This window comes from Ochotona princeps, chromosome 10 (genome assembly GCF_030435755.1).
Source record: "Ochotona princeps isolate mOchPri1 chromosome 10, mOchPri1.hap1, whole genome shotgun sequence".
Taxonomy (NCBI): Eukaryota; Metazoa; Chordata; class Mammalia; order Lagomorpha; family Ochotonidae; genus Ochotona; species Ochotona princeps.
Genome location: NC_080841.1, coordinates 32,954,354 through 32,982,289, shown reverse-complemented (window position 1 = coordinate 32,982,289; position 27,936 = coordinate 32,954,354). Strand labels below are relative to the sequence as shown.

Genomic DNA, 27,936 nt, shown 5'->3' with positions numbered 1-27,936 from the left:
TAAAATTTAAAGATATTGCCTATAGATTGAAAACAGGGTTTTGCCTAAAAAAAGGCTTGTTCTAGCTGTTGGTTGGGGAGACAGGCATTACCTGTTGAGAATCTGAATTGACAGAGGAAGTGCTAGGCCTTCTGTCCAGAGGGTTTGTCTCCCGGGAAGAGATTTAGAAGAAGGGCAGGGTGTTAGAGGAAGGGGCACAGAGCTTAAGGTTTCCTTTCCAGCTCAACCCTGGGCTCAATTTTTTCTTTTCTTTCTTTCTTTCTTTCTTTTTTTTTTTAATGAACTAAATTTTCTCCTGGCCCGTCTAATTTCTTCATAGAAGTTATTTCCTTCATGCACCATTGTTGCTACTGCAGAGCTTCAATCCTAATGGTGCCACCAAGGCTCACGGCTTCTGGCTGCCATGTGACCTCTTTGGACTTCTAGAGAAGTGGTGATGGAGACTATTGGCAGATGGGTAGGAAAGGTGGAAGCAGAGCATCCTCTGATTCACTTTAGATTTCCCAAACTGCCACAGCCCCCATTCAAACTACAGAACTCTCTTAACCGTTAACAGACTGTATTTGCTTAGAGTTGAACATGTTCACTTGCTTACGCCCACAACCTTGACCAGCCTTGGAAGAGGTCCTCAGGTTTTAGGCACTGTAGTCTCCAAGGCAGATGTGCCTTCATCCACCCCAACCACAGGAGCAGCAAGTGGCAGTGTCCTCATGTGTCTTGTGTCTTTGCTGTTCTAGAATGCCACCATACCCATGCAGAAGCTTCAGGACATCCAGAGAGCCATGGAGCTGCTGTCCGCCTGCCAGGGCCCGACCAGGAGCATTGATGAGGCTGCAAAACACAGATACCAGTTTTGGGACACACAGCCAGTGCCCAAACTAAGTAAGCACTTCGGCTTTATTCCCCCTTTCCCCCAAGAAACAAAAATGCATGAATGATAATCGAAAAACATGAGATTCCTTCACTCACATCTTTGTTTCATATTATAGATTCAAAATGTACAAGACATCATGTTTTTCTTATTACATATCTATGTCAGGTAGTGAGGTTGGCTGTCAGTGACAACAATTTTAGTCTAATTGCTATCTCTGTAAGCATATCCCATTTCCCCACACTTGGTAAAACACTGGAGGGGCTCTTCCCCATCCACATTCAAAACTTGAGAAATTTCCCTGTTACAGTCACATGTTACTGCAAAGGAAAGTTCTGTGTCATTTAACCTGGGATCTGAACACCCGCCATTGGCTTCACTAGTGTCAATGCAGTGCCATCCCAAGTATCATTGAGAAACAGGGACATCTTGCAAAGGCCCAAGTAAGGGATTTCACCCAGAGAAGACACTGTCATGATGTCCGGTTCCTGCACTCTGCAGGTGTTGCACCTGCCCCTCAACAGTACAGTTAGGCATCTACCACTGAAGTTTGCCATACACATAACCTAACCTTCTCCTTCCTGTGCTGCCAAAAAGGTATATATAAATATATATAAACACACACACACACACACACACACACATATATATATATAGTTGTAAATGCCATAGGATGATCAAAACCATACTACACCTAAACCTGCTTCTTTACCTTGTGTCTATATGCTTTTTTTTCAGTCTTTCAGGTTCAGGATTTTTAGCATGTGAGGGTCTAACTAAAAGCTCAGTAACCCAGCCATGATAAGTGATCTGTTTTGTGCAGTGTAAATTAGGAAACAGAAGTTTTCAGTGCCTTCCAATACTGATCCTCAATGAAGTGCGTTCCTGAGAGCGGAAGAAAGAAGCACCCGCAGCTTACTTCTTTCCTTGCAGGCTTTGGAAATGTAGTTAGCAGTGGAGCAAGATTCTCAGGAATTGACAGGCCTTTAGGTGGCCGTGAATTGAATGACCATTAGCTACAAGATCTAGATTTATTGACGTTAAATGCATTGGCAGCCACTGAATGCTGCTTGGTGGACTTCTGGTCCAACCAGTGGGAACAGAAGCCACTTCAGCCCGCACCTAAGGCCCAAGTACCCTGCTGAGAAGATAGCCCAGGTGCTCACCACACCGTGCTGCTTCCTCTTAATCTTCGTTTGGCTCTTCAGTCCCTTGAATTTGGTGTTCCAAGGACAGAACAGGTAGGGGGTGGAGATCCAGCTGGATAGGGGAAGAGTAGAACTGAGATCAAACAGGAAACACTGCCACACTTCTGTCCCTATGGAGGAATTCCAGTTCATTCCAAGCACCCCCAGCTGTGCACAGCCTCCCATTGGAGACTGTCCTCAAATGCTGTGTGACAGCTGAGGTTCCAAGGGACCCTGGAAAGAAGCAGTAAGGACTTTGGCCCCCTGGGCTGATTTGAGGAAGGTAGAGGTTCTCCTTTGAAGGTGAGCTGGCAACATGGAGATAAGAAGACAACTAAAGGAACTGGGGCTGGCACACAAGCCCTGTGAAAAGGTCATGGGAGGGGAAGAACCAGACCCTGAGGGTCCTAGGCTCGGCAGGTGTTTGCTGTGTCTGTTACTAAGCACCAGACACAGTATGGGGTCCACACTGGGGGAACAAAGGTGGAAAAGTAGACCATTGGTGGCCAGGTTAGACTTCAGGGAAGACATGCTTCAGGTAGGATGGGGCTTGAGGGAGGGAAAGATGCTGCAAGAAAGGAGTGTGTGCCCGAGCATCTGCTTGAGACATTCTGCAGGCCCCCCACCCATCCCCACCTGCCCCAGCAGAGGCCAGGCCCCAGGGCTGCCCTGGGATGGGACTGGCCTCAGGGAGGTCAGCGTGCAGGGAGTGGGGCGGGGGAAGGGGAAGGGAAGGAGAAGGGAGTATGCAAGGGAGACAGTGGCCACAGGGAGACTCCCAGGCAGAAATTGCTACAAGCCATATGGCCTGGGTTACTCTGCTGCTATGACAGGAGGAGAGAAGCGGCTGGAAATTAATTTGGGTTTTATTACTGGGAGGGTGGATAATCACCGTGTCCCAGCCCCACCCTGGTGTGCAGATAGATAATCAAGAAATGAGTCTCTGTGAATCTAATGGGTGTGGGTGTCATCCTACTCTAATTTTAGTGAGCTGTGACTAATTTGAAATCTACCGTCTATGGTGAAATAGTCGTTTTTCCATTTGATGATTGTTTATAGCCATTGCCTACATTTCTGCCATGCTGGGATGTTTTTGCTCTTTACCTGTTGAATTCTTCACTCACTGAAGCATTAAACTCTTGATTGCCATGTAAATTAATAGGTTAAGCCACCTCCTACAACTCTCCTCCCATTAGTTCTAGTTCCTAGATGTTCCCTGTTAAAGGCCTGGGAAAGTAGTGCAAGATGACCCAAGGCCTTGGTGCCTGAGCCCACGTGGGAGACCTGGAGGAAATTCCTGGCCGCTGGCTTTGTCCTGACCTAGGCCTGGCTGTCTGTGGCCTTCTGAGGAGTGAAATAACAGACGGAAGATCTCACTCCTCCTCTCTGTCTCTGTAACTCTACCTTCTAAATAAAATTGTGTATTAAGTCTTTTTTAAAAATGTGAAAGAGACAGGAAGGGGATAGGAGAGGATGGGAGGGAGAATGGAAATATATTTTTAGGAATATAAGGAAATATGAAATGTATTTCATTCTCTGAACTATATTGAATTTGTTAAAACTAAAAATATGTAAGAGAACATAATAAGACTAAAAAAAAAAAAAAACCTCTGTAAGGCTGTCATATCAAATTGATGTTGCTTGATGTGGTGTTGTATGTTAACATCCAGTCTACGGATCGAGACTGAGCAGTTGCCATCCTTTTGTAATGTCGTCATCACTGTGCGAAAGGTTTCCTCCCTCTAATTGACGAAATAGTGATTACTCCATACTACTGCCTAGTTTTCCTGTCTCAGCCAGTGGTACATGGAATAATAGCCTGTTATATAAAATCCAAGGGCCATAAACATGATTCTATTTGTATCACAGATGATTTTGAATTGGCAGGATACTTTGTGATTCGAAATTCTTTCTGTTTTTCTTCTGCTGCAGATGAAGTTATAACGTCCCACGGTGCCATCGAACCAGACAAAGACAACATCCGTCAGGAGCCATATTCCCTGCCGCAGGGTTTCATGTGGGACACCTTAGACTTGAATAATGCTGACGTGGTGAGTAAAATGCTTTCGCTCATCTTGACCTTGGCTGCACAGAAAGTGCTCCTGAGTTGGGTCTGAGCACCATAGATAGGACGCTCGCCGTGTCTTGTAGCTCAAGGAGCTGTACACATTGTTAAATGAGAATTACGTGGAAGATGATGACAACATGTTCCGATTCGACTATTCCCCCGAGTTCCTGTTGTGGTGAGTTGTACCTGGTAATGGAGGCTGGGAGGGAGGCTGTGGGCTCAGGCGGGCTGTGTCCGTTCATGTGTCCTTAGACGTTAACCTGACCCTTATTTTTCTCATCTTTCCTGACTCCAGGGCTCTGTGCCCTCCAGGCTGGCTCCTTCAGTGGCACTGCGGGGTCCGAGTGTCTTCCAATAAGAAGCTAGTGGGATTCATAAGTGCCATCCCAGCAAACATCCGCATTTATGACAGGTACCTGCGGATTCCTTCAGTGCCAGTTCTTGTGTTGCCTTTCCAGGAATGGCAGCTGGAAGAGGCTGGTTGGGTGTGTGAGTGAGAGTGAGTGATTACATAGGCCATGCTTCGTCTAGCAGTATATTTGGAAGATTAGACAACAAGAGGATAAGAAGAAACTTTAAACTAACTCAGGTTCTTGATAGTCGGGGAGGTTATGCTTGTGTGGGGGATACAGGCTGTACTATAAAGCATAAAATGTAGGAGCAGGTATTTGGCCCAGCAGTTAAGACTGTCAAATCAGAGTACCTGAGTTTGAGTCCCAGAACAGCTTGACTCCAGCTTCCTACTAACGCACATCCTGAGAGGCAATGGTGACAAGTCACTGTGCCCCTGCCACCCACATGGGAGACCTGGGCTGTGTTCTCCATTCCTGGCTACAGCCTGACCCACCCAGCCAAACATTGAGGGCTTTTAGGAAATGATTCAGCAAATGGGAGCGCTCGCTGTCTCTCTCTCTCTCTCTCTCAAAAAAATTTTAAAATAGTAATAAAGTTTTTATTGAGTAGTTAAAATAATTGGAGAGGGAAGAGACAGTGAACCAAAAGTGTTGTCTATTTAATTTTGTTGTACCTCATTCTCATACAAGCATACTTGTGATGTGTACATACAAACACATATAAAGAGACCATGTGTGTATCAGAATAAATAAACCCATACACAAGTATTCCAGGCTTATTTCTAGGGGAGAATACTATGGAAATTTGAAGCATGATTTAACTTTTTTTTTCTGTATAAAGTAAATACGCTGTGTTTTGTTTAAAGATTTACTTGAAAGGCAGAATTACACAGAGAGAGAGAGAGGGAGAGAGAGGGAGAGAGATGTTGCTTCTGCTGGTTCACTCATCAAAAGCCACAGTGACTGAGGATGGTCCAGGCCGAAGCCAGGAGCCTTGAACTTTGTCTTAGCCTCCCACACTGTCAGCAGGGACCCCGAGTATTTGGACCATCCTCTGCTGTTTTCCCAGGCCCATGAGCAGGGAGGTAGCTGAGTAAGGGGCAGAGGAGGTAGGACTTGAACTAGCACTCTGAAATGGGATGCCGGCATCACAGGCAGAAGCCTAGCCCACTACACCACAATGCTGGGCTCCACTATGCTACCCTTTTTGCTCTGTGTCTCCAGCCAAGGAAATGAAAGATTCAGCTATGAAAGTCAAAGATGCGAGGCTTAATAGGTCCCTTTGTGTTTCAGCATACTGGGTTAGCTTAATTACTGCTAACAGCCAGTTGACCTCCAGAAATACTGTCTGCTAAACAGAAGGCCGGCATCAGTGGGGTCAAAGTTTGGGATGGCTCTGAAGGGCAGTCCCTTCTCAGGGACCCAGGGAATTTGTTTTGCACGCTACAGCAGCATCTTGTCCAACTCTACAACCTTGACCCAGTTATGATTATATACATTTCAGGAAAAACAGATAAAGAAACATCTGATCCTGGATCTTGATGAAAACCTTACAAAAAAGGAAAGATTGAAGCCCAAAAGTTTATTTAAAACAAGGACGTTTGGTTCTCCCTGGCACGGAGTTAATCCATTTTGACCGAGAAGCATGGGGAATAAGTGTTTCTGATTTGAATTTGTGAAAAGTTTACATAATAGAATATTTTTCATAAATATCATGTTAAAGGATGCCTTTTCTGTACTTAATTTTTGGAAAATATATTTGTGTTGTGTCAACTCTAACTTTTAATATCTTTATCTCCTAGTGTGAAGAAGATGGTAGAAATCAACTTTCTTTGTGTTCACAAGAAGCTGAGATCCAAACGAGTAGCCCCAGTGTTAATTCGGGAAATAACCAGAAGGGTGAACCTGGAGGGAATCTTTCAGGCCGTGTATACGGCTGGGGTGGTTCTCCCTAAGCCAGTGGCCACATGCAGGTAATTGCCGCACATTCCAGTCCCAACAATAACAAAAGCAACTTTTCTAGAAGCATTCTTTATCCTCAGGAGTAACTGGTGGGGGCGGGGGGGGGCAGATTTAGACTTACTTATGACTATTGAGGTTCTTGGAAATAAGACTTGAGACCAGAACCTAGGGCCACTGAGTCTGGTGTTTTTTGGTCGTATATCATACAGCCACCCAGTGATTCAAAAATGGTTTTTAGCTTCCTCCTGCTGTTGACTCTGGGTCCCTATTTTTGCTTTTCTTCTACTTGAAGGACTGGTGCTATCTATGCCTGGGGAGACCTGGGCGTTCTGAATGTCCCACCTTTGCATCCACACTACCACTCGGTTTTCCACTGCACTTGACAGCCTCGCTGAGTTATGCCAGTGTGCTGCTTGAGAAGTCATGGCTGTTCTTAGCAGCTAAGAGCAAGAAGGCAACTTTAGCTCTTTGGTTATGACTTGACTCATTCCAGTCAAGCTTTCAAAGGCTATTCCAGGGAGAGAGCCATCAGCTTGTCATGGGACTGACCTGTTTCTGAGACAGCAGAAAGAATTGACCTGCCTGTTCTGTATTTATTGACTCTAGTAGGGTCAATACCCAGAGTGTATGTACAGTGACTGTATTCTATTGAATTCCTGCACTCATAAATTAACAGAATAAAAGACTCCACCACTGTATTTTAATTCAAAATATTTATCCCAGTAGCTAACGTGAAATCATTTGAGAAAGCCACGGTAGTTCCTCAAAAAAGTTGATTTCCTTGGTGTGTATTCCATAAAAGTGGAAAAGGCTACCAGTTTAGGAAAAGGGTTTTCACGTTTCTGAAACTCTCTGATTTGCTGGTTTGCCTTTTGTAGAATCTGTGCTGCTCGTTGAGTACATGCAAACCGAGGCCTAACCAATGCTTCTTTTGTTGTGGTAAGATTCCACTCTAGTAAAGGAGATAACAGGGACATTAACCAGGAAGGAAAGACATGTTTTAGAGACTAAAAGTCACACGTGGGAGGGGGGCCAGCGTTCAGGCCTGGGTCAGACACACACAAGCATGTCCAGGAAATGCTGACGCAGCAGCTGAGCCGAGACAGAGTTGGGACTTGCAGAGTTAGAAATCAATCCAACTTTCAGACCTTTACTATCTTCCAGATACTGGCATCGATCGTTAAACCCCAGAAAATTGGTGGAAGTGAAATTTTCTCACTTGAGCAGAAATATGACTTTACAGAGAACAATGAAGCTATACAGACTTCCAGATGTAAGTAGGAATGATTTGTGGGGGTTTTTTTCTTTTTTTTTTTAAACCATTACAACCAAAGCCTTTAGTGTGGGAATGGATTTTTTGCAGAAATCTTAAAAAACAGAACAGAACACCAGAGTCTGAAGAAGCAGACATGTGGCTGAAAAGACTGCAGCGAGAGACGGAGCTAGGGAAAGAAAGGAACTTCATTTGGAAAAACCAGTGTTCTTTTTGTGTTCTATTTTATTTTTAAGACTGTTTTTTTTTAATGTTCTTTAGTTTACGATCAGATCATACTGGACTCAAGTAAATCCAAAATTTGGAAATTTGAAGTTGCTAATGGCCTGCTAAGTGAGAGGTCAAGTGGGAGGAAAGTTTAGATTCTGCTGCTTCCTTAACACAATGGAGCTGAGGCGTCGAGATTAGAGGAGAGACCCAGGAACAGGAAATAATGTGTCATTCACTGCGCCTCTTTTTAAGCTAACAGATTTCCAATACGAGAAGTTGTCCTTCTTCCTAGGGAAAGATGTAGATGTGCCTTTTCGTCTTGGCATTATTTGGGAAATGGGCGGCAAATTCATTGCTGCTTCCCAACACATCACTGCCACTCTGAAGAGCTTACAGCAGCAGGGCGCAGGACATGGGACCAAGAACCTGTAGCTGAGTCCTGGGGTCCGTGAGGTTGTTTGCAGGACTGGTTTCCTTGCTGGCTTGTGGGCTGAGGGCCTCAGTTCTTGGTCAGCTGCCTGAGGCCTGCCTTCCGGTCTGTGCCAGCTGCGCTTTCTGGGCGCAGCTTTGTGATTGAAGCCAGGGGGAGACAGTCACCAGCAAGAACGAAAGGGAGAGAGCCTGTGTTACCTGGTACCCAAGGGGACATCCAGTCACCTCTGCTGTTTCTGTTGATTAAAGGCAAAACACAGGCCACGCCCACATGCCCAAGGTCACAGCTGGTGTCACCTCCAAGAAGTGTGATCCGTTGGGCCAGCCTACAACTTGTCTATAAGCACACACACTTGCCTCTGTGTTGCCTAAAGTGGAATGAAGAATAAGGAGTTGGGTTAGTCAGGATGGGTAGAATCTGAGATGCTAAAAATATCCTTGAGGTGACACTGGAAATTAGCCAGTATATTTTCATCCAAGAGTCAGTCCACTCAGGGATGAAAAGAGACTTTTGTTATTCTAACTTAAACTTATTTAGTCTTTAAAAGATTTATTTATTGAACGTAAATAAATATCTATATATAGAGATAGATATATAAAGTGTATATGTGTGTGTAGAGAGAGAGAAACCTTCCTTCCATCCCCTGGTTCACCCTCCAAATGACCTCAGCAGTTGGGGCTCTGGATCCAGGCCAAAACCAGGAAGCTGAACAGCCAGAACTCAGACTGGTGCTCCCAGATGGGACACTGACACTGCAGATGGCAGCTCAGCGTGATGTGCCACAATGCTTGGCCCTGAAATGCTGACTTGGCATTGGTATGTGGCCTGGCTGTGATAATGAGGACGAGGATGGGATGTCCGTGTCTCTAGTTACAGCTCTGGGTTCTGTTCTTGCCCCTGGTTCCTGACTTCCAGCTGCCTGCTAGTGCAGAGCCTGGGAGACAGTGGTGATGGCTCAAGTAGCTAAGTTCCTGACACCTGCTGGGAGTACTGGATTGAGTTCTCAGCACCCAGCTTTGGCCCCGGGCGCAACTTTGTCCATTGTGGGTATTTGGGGAGTGAACCAGTGTATGGGAACTCACTCTCTTTGTGCCTTTCAAATTAATTAATTAAAAATAAGGCAAAATACTAAGATGTCCTCAAGAAACAAGTATTACTATGTCTCTGTACCCTTTCTACATTTTTTTTCTTAATTTTGGTGTTGAGTATTTCCAAAGTTGTTGTATCTATGTGTGTGTGTGATCTTAAAGTTAAAAGAATTTGAAGTAGTTAAAAATGAGAGTTCTAAATTGATCTTCTAAGCTTTTTGCTTCATATTTTGTAACATATTTTAAGACATATAGATGTACAACAGTTAGTAGCATTAGATAATTTTTTTAGTATTTAGCATATTCTCCTTTTTAAACCTTTTAAACAACCATAATCATTGCTTAAATCTCTACCTTGGAATGTTGGGGTGGAGTATTTCATGCCAAGTGGGCTAACAGATAATGACACAACTTCTGTTTTTCTCAGACCTCTCAATTGTCATACCTCTTGATGTGCTTACAAGCAGATTTTTTTTAAGATTCATTTTTAGGGCCTGGCGCAATAGTGTAGCGGTTAAAGCCCTTGCCTTGAACACACCGGGATCCCATGTGGGTGCTGGTTGTAATCCCGGCAGCCCCGCTTCCCATCCAGCTCCCTGCCTGTGGCCTGGGAAGGCAGTCGAGGATGGCCCAAAGCTTTGAGACCCTGCACCCACGTGGGAAACCCGAAAGAGGCTCCTGGCTTTGGACTGGCTCAGCTCCAGCCGTTGCGGTCACTTTGGGAGTGAACCATTGGACAGAAGATCTTCCTCTCTGTCTCTCCTCTGTGTATATTTGCCTTTCCAATAAAAATAAATAAATCTTTAAAAAAGAGATTCATTTTTATGTGAAAGGTAGATCTTACAGAGACAGGAGAATAGAGAGAAGGGGTCTTCCACTGGCTGGTTTATTCCCCAAATCGCTGCAATGGCAAGAGCTAACTGATCCAAAGCCAGGAGCCAGGAGCTTTTTCATGGTGTCCCATGTGGATGCAGGTTCCCAGGGCTTGAGCCGTTCTCCACTGCTTTCTAGGCCATCAACAGGGAGCTGGGTCGTAAGCGGAGCGGTTGGGACATGAAACAATGCCCACATGGGATGTTGGTGCCACAAAGCAGAGAATTAGCTTGCTGCACATCTGCGCAGGCCACAAGAGCAAATTTTACACACAGTTCATTATGAATGCATAGAGTGCAATAAGTCATGGACAGTAGTGGGTTGGGGGAAGGTGTATCTGATCAAAAAAGTTTGCTTACAAAATCAGAGATGTTCTCAGTTGCTGAAAAAGCTTCTTTACTCTTTACTAAACTCAGAAAACATGACCACTTCACTCTGATTATACAAAAGCTTGCCTTTCTTAATTTAAGCTTAACAGTCTTTCCATTTTTGCCTCAAGTCAGTAGCTATAATTTGAGTATTTCATTACATGAAAAGTTATTTTATCACTTTTCAGCCTTTTGGTGAAGATCAAGTGTAAAAATTATCCTGTAGATTGTTGAGCCACTGATAGTAAAATATTTTCCTCATTTTCTATTACCTTATGCATTTTTATAGTTAATAATACCCTGATAATGTTCTCTTCCACTTTAATACTTCTGTGTAAAATCTTGCTTAAAATGCTTAAGAACTGCCAAGGCTGTGATTCTAACATGCATTTCATGAGTTGTCTTGTCTAAATCGCTTATTTTTCTGACCTAAGTGGTCCCTGAGATCTTTCTGTGAAATTAACACTATGTTCACAACCACACTAACGTGAAATCCGCATTTTTTCTTTTCACTCACTGGGTTCTTATATTTTCTTCTGTTTTAAAATGTTCTCAGGTTGAATTTCTACTATGGTAAATGCAGATACGCGAAGCCCTCATAAGCAAAACCCTTTAGGGTGCTTAGTAATTGCCCATTGGAAAGATGTGCCGAGTGTGGGTCAGCTGAGAGCTGCCCTCCGCCAGTTGCTCAGTTCTCGTACCACATCAGGTGCCTGAGAATTCTGTTCCCCACAACGTGTTTTGCTCTGGTGGAAATTGGAAAACTTTTTCTTTATTTCTGAGCATTCTCTTTGAACAGATCTTTGTGTCCTGTTACTTCCATTACTTGATGTAATGGCTTGATAATGTCCATCATTAATAATCCTGTTAACAAAAAAACCCAACATTCTGATATTAAGAAAAGCTCCTTTTCTCTGCCTTTCTGTTTGTTGTTGGGCTTTCTTAGGCCAGTCTCAAGTGTCGTGTCTAGACAGCTCTGGAAAGCCAAGTGCTGCTGGGAGCTCTTGTTAAGGACAGGCAGCGAGACGAAGCCTGACCGGGAGCTGCAGACTTCGGGCTCCTGTGGGCTCCATGTCAGTGGTGAACTTCCAGAACGGTGACTAGGCTGCCTCCTCTGGTTCCCGTTTCATCAAAAGGCACTGCAGGAAGACCACCTCTAGGAAATGCTGCATTAGTGAAACGTCTGGCTTCCCATCCTGACCAGCATGGTTTAGCTCATTTTATTTTTGCTTAAAAGAATGAAATCATGACATCCTTCTTCATGAGCCATTGAAGAAAATGAGTTTCTCGCCTGTGGTGTTCAGAATGTCGGATGTGACTGTCTTAAAGCAGAACAGTCCAGCAGTCATGCCCAGAGTATGAGATTCTCTTATGCCTTGACACTGGCATGTACGTCAACCTACAGTCTTCCCTGGGGTCATGGGCAGTAACCCGTGAAAGATCTGCCACCCAGAAATGAGAAGCTGTGATACATTGTCTAGCAAATATCACAACCAAGTGTTCCTCCGACTATGAAGTGTGCAGGAAATCAAGGGGAAGGACTTATTTGAATTGCAGGTTCTGAATGGCAAGGGGCCGAGACTCTACAGTTCTGAGACATGTTCCTTCCCTGTGTTGCTGATAGTACCCATTTCTGTGTGCCATGCTTTGGGCATGAAAGTGTGTCTGAATTTGCCTTCTTTTCCCTCCAACAAGGTTACAAAGACTTCAGGTCTGAGACCGATGGAACCAAAAGATGTGAAAGCCGTCCGAGAATTAATCAACAGTTACCTAAAGCAGTTTCATCTAGCCCCAGTGATGGACGAAGAGGAAGTAGCCCACTGGTTCCTCCCTCGGGAACACATTATCGATACTTTTGTAGTGGAGGTAAAAATAAGGCGTTAAGATTCCACTGAGCTGTACGTGGATCGTGTGCGTGAAGTGTTGCCCAAAAGGACCATGATGTACCCTCCTTTTTTTCTTTTTTTTTTAAGGTTGACTGTATAACCTCATCCCAGGTGGATGTGTCCTGGATTCTTGGGACTTGATTTGGGAAAACTAGCAGTTACCAGACTGCCTTACTTAACAGGGCACGATTCAGCCACTTCACTCCTCTTCAAGGAAAGGAAAGGAGGAAGGAAAAGTAACAGTTTTTGATTAAGACTTAGATAAATTTAGCATAGTACTGTAAAAAAATTTTTTTAGCCTTGAAACATGTATGGTTATCGCCTTTGAAAGCTCTTTTGGTTGAAGTGGACGCAGGCTGACATCCTGGGATTTTTTGTTAAGTACTTGGAGGAAGGAGGTTAGGAGCCACTGGAGTGACCCCTTTGCATCTGTTGTAAACACTGAGCAGGAGCATTCAGTCAGCATTGTCAGGCTGCGTCTGGAGGCATGCTCCCAGCCCAAGCAGGGTGTGATGGTGGGAGCCTGGGTTGGCGTGAAGTCACAGGGTTTTTCTGAAAAACAGCTGAGTAAGATTTGTTTTTAGATTTTTATTTATAGAACACCACAAGCGTGACATCTCAGTACACATTTCATAAACGTGTTTCTTAAATGTCTTAGAGAGACAAAGTGGGTCCCCATCTGCTGCTTTGTTCCTTGGACACCCACTCCTGCTGGCGCTTGGCTAAAAGCTGGAGACAAGCACTCCCCTAGGTTTCGCATGGGAGTGGCTGGGACCCCTGCTGCCTCCCACCCCAGTGTACACACATTTTTATGTACTTGAGTACGTTTCTCCAGGGCAGCCCTTCTCAAACCTGGAAATCTCAGGATTCTTTGCAGAAATATTGAGGAGAGGCGCTAATAACTGGACCTGGTGCTAAGATGCTACTTAGGACACCCACATCTCATAGCAGAGAGCCAGAGTTTGTGATTTGCCAACTGTTCCTGAAGCCAGCTTCCTGTTAATATGTACCCTGGGAGGCAGCAGGTGATGGCTCGAGTGGTCAGGTTCTGCCATTCATGTGGCAGACCTGAACTGCGCTCCAGGCTCCCAGATGGGGTGTGGCCCAGCCCCAACTGTAGGCATTTGGGGAGTGAAGCAACAGACAGGAGTTCTCTGTCTCTTAAGTAAATAAAATGTTTTTTAAAATGGATAAATATTTACTGTATTCAAATTAGAAATTCTTCACCATTACTTTACTTAAGCACAATGTAACACTAGCAAATACATTCTGTGTTTCCTGAAGATCATATTTTGTTATCTAAACAACTTTTTCTGAACAACAAAATCAGAGAATAAAATGACATTATTTCATTTTTTGCCAATCTTTTTAATATCTAACTAAATAACAGAGAATTGCATATTTATTTTTCTGTATCCCATTTACTGTGATATGTTTCAAAGATGTAAAGAAAATACTTCATATGAAATATTGAAGCTATGAAAAAGAATGAGTGTTTGAAAAGGTTTTTTGTGGGGAGCCATGCAGTTGGGTCGGATTGCAGTTTTTCATATAATTATGGTTGTTATCTTACCGAAAATCATCACTGAACTTTTTTTTTAAAGATTTATTTATTTTCATTACAAAGTCAGATATACAGAGAGGAGGAGAGACAGAGAAGAAGATCCTCTGTCTGATGTTTCACTCCCCAAGTGAGCTGCAGGGGGCCGGTGCGCACCGATCCGATGCCGGGAACTAGGAACCCCGTCCGGGTCTCCCACACGGGTGCAGTGTCCCAAAGCCTTGAGCCGTCCTCAACTGCTTTTCCAGGCCACAAGCAGGGAGCTGGATGGGAAGCGGAGCTGCTGGGACCAGAACTGGCGCCCATATGGGATCTTGGGGCGTCCAAGGCGAGGACTTTAGCCGTTAGGCCACGCCACCGGGCCCCATCACTGAACATTTTTAATTTTAATTTTTATTTATTTGAAAGTCAAAGTTGGAAAAAGAGAGAGATGGAGATCAAGATCTTCCATCTGCTGGCTCATTCCCCAGATGACTGCAGTAACTGGAACTGGGTCAGACTGAAGCTAAAAGCCTGGAGCTTCGTCTGGGTCCACCATATTAGTGGCAGGGGCCTAGATACTTGAGCCTTTCTCTGCTGCTTTCCCAAGCACATTAGCAAGGACCTGGATTGGAAGTGGATCAGCTGCTTCCAAACCAGCACCTGTATGGGACACCAGCATTACAGATGGAGGCTTAACTTGCCATACCACAGTACTGTTCCCATCGGTAAACTTCTCATATTCTATTACATTAAAAATCCATCTGTCTGCCTGGTCATTTGAATGACTCTGTGCATCATGTATTGGTCATTTGGAAAACAATTGGTTCACTGAGTTGCATAGAGCTCCCAAATACTGACATTTCATATGTGGGATCATAAAGTTACATATTGATATTACCATCATTGTCATCAGAGCAAGTGTGTAATATAGCTCCTACAGGTTCTCCTTTTAGTTTGCTCTGAAGCTTTATCAGTAGCAACAAATCCTCTTTTATTCATGTGACAGGCTCATATCATTTGTTTCCCAGAAAATGTGCCAAACACCTAAGTCTGAACAACCATAGTTTGCCATGTAATGTGCCATGGAGAAAAATAAAGTGGCCAGCTGAGCTCACAGCTCAGTAGCATAGGGCTTCTGCTTGAGACCACCTTTGTGTTTCATTGTGCAGGGAGGCTTGTTTTTTCTGATTTTTTCTTTTAAAGATTTTTGTTTTAAGAGGCAAAGGGAGAGATGAAGACAGAGACAGGCAGTGTGAACTCTCTGTAGTGCCTGCAATGACTGCGCCCAAAGCTGGGAGTCGGGAACTCAGTCCAGCTGTTCCCACCGCAGCTCCATGGAAGGCAGGGCCAGACACTAACGTGGGCGGGAGGGTGTCTCTGCTGCTAGGCTGAGTGTGCACTCTGAGCTTTTTGTAAACCATGAAGATGTTACTAGATGGTGCCACAGCCTTATTTTGTACTAATGCCCCAGCAGCTGCCCCCCACCATCGCTTCTCCACCGTCAGTGCAGAGGCCAACACAGTGACCAAACCAATACTTTGTTAGTACTCATGACAAAAACAATGCTAGCCACATTGATTTCCCAAGGGGTCCCTGGCACACCCACAGGCTTCACAGAGCACATTTTGAAAACTGTTGCCCCCGGGGTGTAACTGGAGTGGGTGAGTGTGAGGTCAGACCTACAGTAGCATCTTTCAGTGGCCTGGGAGCTCACTAGAATATCTTGTTAGCACCTCCCCAGGCTTCCTGTTTGCTCACATCCTCACAAACAGGTCATTGTGTTCAGGTGTTAGATCTAGCCTTGCTTTTGAGTCTGAGACAACATCTTGTTTTTAATTAATTATTCTCATTATCCAAACTTCTGCATCTGCCAGCCATGATTATTTCTTCTTAGGTGAATTTGCTGTTCATATCGTTTGCCTGTCTTTCTGTTTGATTGCAGTTTTATTGGCTTGGGAAAGTAGTGCTGAATACTGAGAACTAAACACCTCCAAGTTCCGTGTCTGAGGTCATCTTTCCCATTCCGGTCATCTTCATTAGCCCCTCCATGAGGGCCATCCTGGCCAGAACAGTAGCTGCAGTTAGTGCTGATGTCAGGTCGAGAAATTCTTCCCACTCCAGGATTATCTATTAACATGCTTTGCGGGGACAATACAATAGCTCAATAGCTAAATCCTCACCTTGCAAGTACCAGGATTCCATATGTGTGCCAATTTGGGTACCTACTGCTCCACTTCCCATCCAGCTCCCTGCTTATGGCCTGGGAAAACAGCAGAGGATGGTCCAAGTTCTTGGGACCCTGCACCCATGTAGGAGACCCAGAAGAGACTCCTCGCTTCAGGTTGGCTCGGCTCCAGCTGTTACGGCCATTTGGGAAGTAAGCCAGCACATGGAAGATCTTTCTCTTTAGGTCTCTCATTCTCTGTAAATCTGCCTTTTCAATAAAGATAAATAAATCTTTAAAAAAAAAAAAAGAAAAGAAAAAGATTGCTTTAACTTAACTATTTCCTCTGGCTTTTTATGTCAAATTTAGAGTAAGTTTGTCCTTGTCTACCTCGTCTTTGTCCACTTGCCCGGCACTTTGATAGGCGTAATTTGAGGGAGAATACAAAAGCCTTCCAATCCATAAATACAGAATATCTCTACATTTATTCAAGTTTTTAAAAACGTGTCTATTACCAACATTCTGTCATTGTCAGCTTCCAGATTGAGTACACGATTTCTGAGTGTATGCCTAAATATTTCCCTTCTTTGGGGTGACTGTGGGTGGTTTTTTGTTTTTGGTTTCTGTTTTTGCATGTTTACAGTATACAGAAAGGCACTTGCTTTCCTGTGTCGATGCTGTATCCTGCACCCTGATGAAATAACTTGCTAGTTCCAGGGGTTTATGCATTGATTGTTATTAGTGTCTGGAATATATATTGAGTTGATGAGAAATACTAGTGTAGAGGATTTTGGGTTTCTGGTTTTGTGTGATGTTTTTCAACTGGTTTCAGTACCAAGACAATGCTGGCCTCATAAAATTAGCCAAGAAAGGATTATACCTCCTTTTATACCTCCTTTCTGTTTTCTGCAAGAGATTGTGTAGAATCAGTCTTAATTTTTTTTAAAAGATAGAATCCTGTATTTGAAACCATCAGAGCTCAGATACTTCTTTTGATTGAGTTTCAAAATATGAACTGAATACATTTAATAACTCCAGCACTGTTCAAAGGATCTTTCTCATCTTGATTTAGTTTTAATAGAGAAAGTTGGTCCATGTTTTTCCTGCACTTTAGAATGTGAGTGTAAATTATTTACAGTGCTGCCTTGCCATCACTTGGGTGGCCACAGGGTTTGGAGTGGTATCTGTGGCTTCTCTTCCTGATGTTAGTAACTCGAATCTTCTCTAACTTTTGGCAGTCCTGCTAGAAGTGTATTGATTTAATTCCTCTATTCCTGCTGGTCTGTATTTTATTCCTGTGTTCAGAGTCATTGATTTTTTTTTTTTTTTTTTGCTCTTGCATTTACCAGCTTTTCTTCTTTCTACTTATTTGGGGTTCAGTGGCTCTTCAGGTTCTTTGAGAAGTGAGCTAGCTTATTGATTTGCAAGCTTTGGTACAAGGATGCCTTCAGTTCTGTAAATTTCTCTCTCAGCACCTTTAGCTGCAGACAGCATGTTTAAGTTTGCTGTGTTTTCATTTTCATCCAAATGTATATATTTTAAATATATATACATTTAACATATAAATATATATTTATATAAATATATAAAATAAATATGTATTTTTAAAATGTATATATATTTCCATTGAGACTTCCCCTGGCTCATGGCTGTTCAATTTCAATGTGTTTAGGGATTTCTTGTTTTATAGACTGTGCAACTGCTAGTCTGATCCCACTATGAGAAAAGGACACATTCTATATGGCTGTTTTAAGCTACATGAGGTGTAATTTATGGCTTAGGGTATGGCCAGTGAGGTGAATGGTCCCTGGGTGCAAGGGGAGTAAGTGGCACTGTTGCTGGGCAGAGCGTGTGGGGCGGTAGACGCAGTGGACTAATGGGATATTCAGACTGTGTCTTCCTGGTTTTCTTTCTTGTAGTTCAGTCAGTTGATGAGAGAAGTTGTTAAGTCCCCAGGTATACAGGTGAATTTGCCTAGTTGTCTTTCTACTCTGTCAGTTTTTCTTGATACATTTTTATATTTACATATTTGGGATCTTTGTGTTTTTATGTATTTTATATATTATATTATATTATATTATATTATATTATATTATATTATATTATGTGTTTTCATTATATAATATTGCTCACGTAGTAATTTTGTTTTATATTTAACAGTCTGCTTTTATTGGATATTACTATACCCATGCCTACCTTTTATAATAGTATATATTTTTCTCATTCTTTTACTTTCAACCTATAAATAGTTGAATTTCAAGTGACTTTAGGTAAACTGTGTAATTGTCGTATTTATTTATCTACTAGTCCTTTTTTGATTAGTGTGTTCAGACTAACTTTATTTAAGATGATTATTGAGATGTTAGACCTCAACATGTGTTACTTTATGTGTTTTCTCTGTTTGCTGTGGTTCGTTTTTGTTCTCCCCTTGCTGCAGATTACCTGGTCATTTTTTAGAGTTTCATTTTTCTGCATTGAGGTGACTTTGATTTTGCTCACAGTTGCTCTGGGTATTACAATATATCTGTGTGACTTCACCATTTTGAGCAATTTTATTTCTAATTAGGTCTTTTTACCATCTCCATTTTAAAATATTGTTGTCAGAACAGGTGTTTGGCCTAGCAGGTAAGACCCCTGTATCCCACATTGGCATGCCTGGGGGCAGAGTCCCAGCTCAGACCTTTAACTCCAGCTCCTGCCGTGTAGATAGTGAGAAGCAGTGATGGCTCAAGTTAATGGGTATCTGTCGCTTGTGAGGGATACCAGGATGGTGTTTCTTGCTCTTGGCTCTGGCCCCCAGCGTAGTCCCAGGTGCTGTGGATCTCTGAGGAATGAGCCAGCAGGTCGGAGCTCTCTCTGTGTCTCTACCTCTCAAATAAGTGTTTTAAGATTTTTTTTTTAAGATTTATTTTTTAACTTTTATTGGAAAGGCAGCTCAGATGTACCAAGAGGAAAAACAGAGAGAAAGATCTTCCATCTGCTGTTTTACTCTCCAGATGGCTGCAACGGCTGGAGCTAAGCCAATCCAAAGCCAGGAGCCAGAACCTTCTTCCAGATCTCCTATGTGGGTACAGGGTCCCAAGGCTTTGGGCCATCCTCGACTGCTCTCCCAGGCCACAAGCAGGGAGCTGGATGGGAAGTGGGGCTGCCAGGACATGCACTGTGCTTGCAAGATGAGGATTTAGCCATTGATCCATCATACCAGGACCAATTTATTGTTAAATTAAAAAAAAAAAAACAACAATAAAATGTCAGGGTCACCACAGTGGCACAGCAGGTTAATATACCACACTGTGGCGCCAGCATCCCCATATGGGTACTGGTTCATGTTCTGATCAAGATTTATTTATTTTTATTGCAAAGTCAGACATATATATACACAGAGAGGAGGAGAAACAGAAGATAATCTTCCATCTGATGATTCACTCCCCAAGTGGCCACAACAGCCGGTGCTGCGCCGATCCAGAGCCTGAGCCAGGAACTTCTTCCAGGTCTCCCACATGGGTGCAGGGTCCCAAGGCTTTGGGTCATCCTCGACTGCTTTCCCAGGCCACAAGCAGGGAGCTGGATGGGAATTGGGGCTGCTGGGATTAGAACTGGAGCCCATATGGGATCCTGCTGTTCAAGGTAAGGACTTTAGCTGCTAGGCCATGCCACCGGGCCCAAAAATAAATAAATCTTTTAAAAAGTCTTAAGTATCAAATGGTATTATAATTTTGTCAGTCATCAAGTATTATTTATAACACTCAGAAGAATAGTTTATTGTATGTACCAAAACTATTTTCCATTATTCCTTTTTCATTCCTGATAACCCAAGATCCATTCTTATCTTTTTTCTTGAAGAATATTGCCTTAGTCTGCTTGCAACACATCTTTCTTTGTTCTTTCTTCTCTCCTTCCTTTTGTTCTCTCTTTTTTTCCCCTCTATTTCCCTTTTACTCCCAAAGGGCAGTTTCTCTAAATATAGAGCTTTTGGTGGATAGTTCTTTTCTCTCAGCACTTAAACACACACACACACACACACACACACGGTGTTTAACCTAACGGTTACAATGCCTCCATCAGGGTTCAACTCCCTGACTATGGCTTCCTGTCAGCTCTGTAGGAGACCTTTTCAGCTCCCTGCCTTGAGGCTGGCCAAATTCTAGCCATGTGGGCATTAAACCAGTAGATGGCAGCTCTGTGTCTTTGTCTCTGCCTCATTTCTTTCTGTCCTGTCTGCTGTCAGATGAGAGGTCCACTTGCGTTGATCATCCAGGTCAGCAGGGCCTTGTACCGGCTGGCCTGCTGTCAATGCTTTTCTTTGTCTTTAGTTTAATGGTTCTTGTTGGAAGTTCCTTTGGGCTTGTCCTGCTAAAGTTTGCTCAGTTTCTTGAATGTGTGGTGTGTATATTTTACCTAATCTGGGAAGTTTATGACCATTGTTTTTTTCCCAAATACTCTGTAGCCCAGCCTCCCAGAACCCTAATGGTAGAGCAGTGTTGGATCTCTTGATAGTGAGTAAGACATCTGAGGCTCAATTCATTATTGTGGCTCTCAGCAGGTGACTTCTTGACCTGCCTGCCTGCCTGGTCCCCGTCTGTACCCTCCGTCATCTCTCCTCTGTTGAGCCCAGCCAGCAAATTTTTTGTTTCTGTTATGTTATTTTCCAGGTCTGAAACTTTCCTTTCTTTGATGTAATTTTCTGCATTTTAGAGAATTTGTCATTACTTGGAGCATTTTTTCAACATGTAAAAACATCACTGTACAATCTTGTCTGAACATTGTAACATCTGTTTCATTGCATTGTTGGTGTCAGCTGGAATCACCTGTGTGACTGAAATGTATTGGGATTGCCATTTTGTTGTGACAGGTGATTTTTGCTGTTATCCAAATTGCCTCTGTGTAAGGAGTCTGTCTTAGTTGAACCTTGTGTTAGCAGACTGTCAGCCTGTTGATGTGAACACCCAATTCCTGGCCTACCTTGGTTCCAATAACAGGTTGATATTTGATCTCCTCGGGTTAGCTCAGCCCCTGCTTATGCTGCCTGTGCCAGGGTGGTTACCCGGTGTCTGCCATTGTAGGGAGAGGCCTCAGAATCGTGGGATCAAAGCAGCTCCCCTGGGTGAACACTGCATGTGCAAGGTGCCCACTGCCACCACAGGATCTCTGATGGGGGCGGGCTTTGGAGGGTCTCGGACACAGCAGTAGGTACACAGTAGGTTCTGTTTGAGGGGCATTTGTGTTGGAATTCCACCTATCAGTGCTGCCTGAAGGCCCTCGCACTTCCTTCCTTACCTTATCTTTTACTTTTGTTTCTATGTGCATTGTAGCTTCTAATACATATTTTGTCATAAATGCAGTGGTTTTTGAAAACTTTTATTTTCTGAGTGACTGAAGTTGGTGAACACTAAGGATTTCTGGATATTAATCTTGCATTTAAAAAATTTTCTGGATTGGGTTCAGTGCCATGGCCTAGAGGTTAAAGTCCTTGCCTTGTACACACCATGATCCCATATGGATGCCGTTTCTAATCCCAGCAACCCCAATTCCCATCCAGCTCCCTGCTTGTGGCCTGGGAAAGCAGTCAAGGTCGGCCCAAAGCCTTGGGACCCTGCACCCATGTGGGAGACCTAGAAGAGATTCTGAGCTCCTGGCTTTGGATTTGCGCAGCTGTTGAGGCCGCTGGGGGAGTGAATCAGCAGATGGGAGATCTTTCTCTCTGTCTCTCCTCCTCTCTGTGTATCTGCCTTTCCAACAAAAATAAATACATATATTTTTTAGATTTTCTGGATTTACTACTGACAGTAAGGTTTTTGGTAGATCTTCTGTATATCTAAACATAGCATATTCCAATACTTTTACACATTTTAAGTTTTTCTTTCCAATTCTTACAGGTCATATAGGTTTTTTCCTTTATTGCCATAGTGGATAAATCCTGTAGCAATAAATAAATGGTATCAAATGGCCCTCTTCATGTTTATCCTGACTTTAGCATTTAGCCATTATGATATTATGATATTTTTGTGACTGTCTTGGTGGGATATTCTTTATCTGATTAATCAAAATCCTTGTCTGCTAATGGTTTTTTGAAATCATGGATTTATGTTGAATTTTGTTTATGCCAGTGTTATTGAGGCAGAATCCACATAGAATGTGCAGATTTTAAGTGCACGACTTGGTGAGCCACTTGTATAACAATAACCCAATTCAAGATCCAGGATTTCTCATATCCCTCCTCCAGGCAGCCAGTAGTTTTATTTCTGTCATCATAAATTAGCTTTGCCAGTCCTGGAGCTTTGTATGCATGGACTCATGTGCTCTGCCTGCCGTTGAGATCCGTCCGCAGTTTCGCTTCTCAGCCACTCTCATTTTTATTGCTGATTGGTGGCTCATGGAATGAATTTACCACAGTTTGTTTCACCTTTCTCTTGCTGATAAATATTTGGATTATTTACAGGAATCCTTCTTATGGATGAAACTGTCGTGGGCATTGGCACACCAGTGGTTTCTTTATTCTTGAGGAAAGGGAGATATACATCCAATTTCGTAAGAAACTGCTTAACAGTTTCCAGAGTGGTTGTGCCGTTTGATGTACTCACTAGGTTGTTGATCCAAGTCTTCATGGACACTTGGTATTGTCTGATGTCTATCTTTCAGTTTCTATTGGCTTAGTTTATTTGTTTGCAAGTCAGGCAGATGAAAAGACAAAGATCTCCTACACACTGGTTTGTTCCCTAAATGGCCATGACAGCCGAAGAAGCCAGGAACTGGGATACTCTAGGGATACTGTCTTGTGGGTGGCAGGGACCCAAGCACGTGAACCTTCAGCTGCTACGTCACAGTGTGCACGTTAGCAGGAACTAGACCAGAAGCAGAGCCAGAACCAGGACTCGAACCCGGGAACTCGGGCTGGGAGGCATCACTGCCAGTGGTGTCATCACTGCCAGTCTGTTATTTACATTTTATCATGTGAGTCTTACCTCATTGTGGTTTTTGTTATTTATTTTTAGTAACTGCTATAGCAGTAATATTTCATAAGCTGAACTATGTTGATATTTTGTAAAATGTCTCTCCAGGTTTTTTTCTGAATTGTCTGACTGAGTTATAAGAGACATTTACATAATCTGGCTGTTAGACCTCTGTCATCAATATTTAGCTCAGTATCCATCGATCTGTAATCAGTGTTTTTCTCTGACTTTCCTTTTTAATTTGCCTATTGATAGTTTCTGATACTTCACTTTTGATGAAGACCAATATGCCATTATTTTTTTCTTTTACAATGAATCCATGATTAGCTGCAGGAATCTTTCTCTGCTCTGAAGCCCTAAAGATTTTCTTTAGGGACTGTATGGCTTTTTTGTGTGTACAGTGTACAGGTCAACGTTTATATAACCATTCAATTGTTCCAGAACCATTTGTTGAAAAGAGTACTTTTTTTTTTCGATTAATAACCTGACACCTTGGTAGAAAATTGGGTGACTGAATATGTGTGGATGCATTTCTATTTTATTCGATAGATCTCCCCACCTACCTGTTTTCTGGTTCACACTTTAGATGCCATAGCTTTATTTAAGTCCCTTGAAAAGAGGTAGTTTGAGTCCTCTTTTTTTTTTTTCCAAAAGTGTTTTGTCTTTCATAGGCCCTCTGTATTTTCATATAAATTTTGGAACCAAGTAGTCTGTGATCTACCACAAAATCCTGCTGGGCTTTTCATTGGGATTGTATTGAATTTATTAATTTTCTGATAATTTATCTTAATCATATAGGAAACCAAACTTTGGATACTGTCTAATTCTCCATTCACTTGGGTTGTCTTAAGTTTCTCTCAGCAGTATTTTGTAATACTCTGTGGAGAAGTCTGTCACACCTTTTATTAAATTTGTTCTTAAATACTTTCTACCTGTTAATACAGCATTGTCTACTAGTAATTTCATCTTATACGTGTTTCTTTGTACTGTATATAAATCCTATTGAGTTTTTTTTTTAAAGGTTTTATTATTATTGGAAAGCCGTATATACAGAGAGGAGGAGAGACAGAGAGGAAGATCTTCCATCCGATGTTTCACTCCCCAAGTGAGCCGCAACAGGCCGGTGCGCGCTGATCCGAAGCCAGAACCAGGAACCTCTTCTGGGTCTCCCATGCGGGTGCAGTGTCCCAAAGCTTTGGGCCGTCCTCAGCTGCTTTTCCAGGCCACAAGCAGGGAGCTGGATGGGAAGTGGAGCTGCCGGGATTAGAACCAGCGCCCAAGGCGAGGACTTTAGCCACTAGGGCACGCCGCCGGGCCCTCCTATTGAGTTTTATATATTGACCTTGGATATTTGTTTTTTCTTGTCCTTTGGGGGAAAGAAAAGATATATTTATTTTTATTGGAAAGGCAGACTTACAGAGAGAAAAAGAGATAGAAAGATCCTTCATCTGCTGGTTCACTCCTCAGTTGGCCAAAATGGCCAGAGCTGAGTCAATCTGAAGCCAGAAGCTTCTTCTGGGTTTCCCATGTGGGCGCACAGTCCCAAGTCCTTGGGCCATCCTTACCAGGCCAAAAGCAGGGAGCTGGATGGGAAATGGAGCAGTTCAGGTATGAACCAGTTCCCAGCACTTGCAAGGTGAAGATTAACCAGTTGAGCCATTGTGCCAGGCCCTCACCTTGTATGTTTCAGTTTTGATACATTTATTAATCTTGGTAGATTGTTTCAGGATTCTCTGGCTGTACAGATGCCTTTATCTGAAAACAAAACGGCTTCATTTCTTCTGTCTTGTCTTCTGTTTGCCTTGTCGCAGCAGAGCTCCAGGATTATCTCTAAAGGAGAGTGGACATAGTGGACCTTTTCACATGCTGGAGAGTGTTATTCAGTGACATTGTCTTGTGTGATGTGAGCTGAGGGTGCCTGGTAGATGCCCTTCATCAAACTGAGGAGGTGGTCCTCTGGCCCTAGCTGTTTCATGCCTTGGTGTTGAGTTCTGTTTCATATTTTTCTGAATCTATTGAGATGATGTTTTTAAATGGTGTGTCTACCTTTGGATCATTCTTCTTTTCAATTCATATGTAAGGATTATTTGTTCTCTGGAGGTTGCTAAAAGCTTTACTATAGGTCATGGAGACATAGCCTTGTGGGTAGTTTGCTTGTTTGTTTTTTAATCCACCAGTACAGCGGATTGACTATGAGAAACAATGGAACAAACACAAAGAATGTCCCATGCTTTCTTGAAAGTTTGTCATAGTTCTGGTTGCATTTTATTAGCAAACACAGAGTAACCATTAGTATGAACATGAAAAGCTAGTTTTCTAAAAAGCAAACAATGAAAAGGGAGTCCGGTGGCTAATCAGATTGGATGGGTCCCCTCTGCCTGTGAGAATGATATTGATCCATTCACAGAAGCTATCCCCTTCCTCCTGGAAAGCGTAGACTTTGCATCCCTAATGCTGGGCTGCCTGGGTAGATCAGTGAAAATCCCTGGAGATAAACCTCCTTCATTTCTTAATGTCTAAAGTTTACTTAACCAGAAGCACTAGAAAATCAGAGACTATATCCCTCTGGAATTTCTAGCAACAACATGCATTTGCTATAGCCTCTTCAGCCCCATCATGGAAAGACTTTGTTCCAAAAGTGAGCAAGCCCCAGTGTAGCTAATGAAAACCATCCTGGTGATGGTGATAGGAATACCATCTTGTGCCCTTTATTTTCTTTTTAAAGATTTATTTATTTTTATTGCAAAGTCAGATATACAGAGAGAGCGAGAGACAGAGAGAAAGATCTTTCATCCGTTGATTCACTCCCCAAGTGGCCACAACAGCCGGACATGAGCCGAACCGAAGCAAGGAACCAGGAGTCTCTTCTGGGTTTCCCATGTGGGTGCAGGATCCCAAAGCTTTAGGCTGTCCTCAACTGCTTTCCCAGGCCACAAGCAGGGAGCTGGCTGGGAAGCAGGGCTGCTGGGATTCAAACCGGCCCCCATATGGGATCCTGGTGCGTGCAAAGGAAGGACTTTAACTGCTAGGCTACTATGCCAGGCCCATGGCCTTTATTTTTGATATGGTAAAATTTTCATTCATTTTTTCACATATGTATTTGTTGGTGCAGTATTCAGCCCTCCTACAGGCTTCCACACACAGCTTCCAGATTCTACCTAGCTTTGTTCTAACCTGATCGAATTCCTGCCCTGTGCTAAGTGTTTATTACTGGACAGTATGTTCTGGGTGGCGAAGGCAGCCTCCTAATCCTTAACACTGTTATTTCTACCAAAACACTGAATCTGCTTTTATCACTGCTCCATTGGTCCAGAAAGCTGGCCCATTAGTCAGCCTGAGGAAGGCTTTCCTACTACAAAAGTTGGACTAGAATTCCAACACCATGTTCTTCTCAGATCCAAGGGACTGCCAATTGGCTTACCCAAAAATAAGTAGGACTAAATTAAGGTGCGGTCCGAGCTCAGAGATGCCGGAGGGCGCTTAACAGAGCAGATGCAGTTTGCTCCGGGGTGGCGGGGATGGGGTGGGATACTGACTGGCACCTTTGTCCTTCAGAACTCCAGCGGCCGGCTGACGGATTTCCTGAGCTTCTACACACTCCCCTCCACAGTCATGCAGCACCCTGCTCACAAGAGCCTCAAAGCGGCCTACTCCTTCTACAACATTCACACCGAGACTCCTCTGCTGGACCTCATGAACGACGCACTCATCATTGCGAAACTGGTGAGCACCGCGTTCCTGAGCACATGCTTTGGTTCTCCCAAGTCCACGGGCCAGAGAAAGCATCCTGCTCTGTTGTCTTCCGTACAGATAGGTTTCACCTAAGGTGCTTTTGGGTTTTGTGTTGTTTAACTATTGATTAGCAGTCAAAGGAGGAATTCTGAGGAACTTTTAACATTTTAATGCAGATGACATTTTTGACATTCTAACAGAAATTTTGTACAAGTCAGGAACTACCTCTGCATATAAGGAGATAGTATTTTCATTATGATATAAGAAAATAATAAAAATATAAGGAAAAGACATGGTCCCATAATGAAAATACATTAGTAAATACTTGGGTTGGGTTGAATAATGGACAGAAGTGAGTTTTTCTGATTCAAGGAAATAGTCTCTAAATTTGAAAGAACTGTAGTGCCCCATGTGTGTGAGCTGTGGATCTCAGTGGGTGCCTGGAGCCACAGATGGTGCAGAACCCTGCGTACCAGCACCACACTACTTCCACGGTGGGTCTGATCGCTGAGGTGGCTGTGCAGTGACTCCCAGGCATGGAGAAGTCGCACAGAGGTGAGTCACACCCCGAGAAGGAAGCACACGGTTGCATAGTGCTGCTCAAAGCAGCACGCACAATTTAAAATGATGAATGTTGGTTTTAGGAATTTTCCATGTAATATTTTCAATTACTCAGCTATAATTAGAAGCTCAGAGATGGCGGAACTACTGAATGTAATTTAGTGTACCTACTATAACATTACTATATCCGTTATTTTCTATTTCCTTGCTCTGGGAATTGCCAGAATTGTTAAATTCTTGTTTCAAATCAGCAGTTTTTCTTAAACAGAAATTTCAGTAAGCTGGCAGACGTGTTTGGACAACACATGACTAATGATAAAAAAAATAATTGTTTATGAAATTGAAAACATTTCCAGAAGTGTCTTCTTACATTTCTCTACAAATTGAACATTGAAAATACTGTTTTTAAAATTC

At 43.1% G+C, this 27,936-nt stretch overlaps 1 protein-coding gene across 1 annotated transcript in view; it reads left to right on the top strand.

Moving 5' to 3' along the window:
* NMT2 (N-myristoyltransferase 2) overlaps window positions 1–27,936 on the top strand; it is a 64,281-nt gene that overhangs the window by 34,079 nt on the left and 2,266 nt on the right. Inside the window, exons 3-10 of the mRNA XM_004578590.4 lie at window positions 738–882; window positions 3,991–4,109; window positions 4,210–4,301; window positions 4,422–4,538; window positions 6,282–6,452; window positions 7,606–7,714; window positions 12,382–12,552; window positions 26,785–26,952. Coding sequence (XP_004578647.1) covers window positions 738–882; window positions 3,991–4,109; window positions 4,210–4,301; window positions 4,422–4,538; window positions 6,282–6,452; window positions 7,606–7,714; window positions 12,382–12,552; window positions 26,785–26,952 — 1,092 coding nt within the window. The remainder of the gene's footprint in view (window positions 1–737; window positions 883–3,990; window positions 4,110–4,209; window positions 4,302–4,421; window positions 4,539–6,281; window positions 6,453–7,605; window positions 7,715–12,381; window positions 12,553–26,784; window positions 26,953–27,936) is intronic.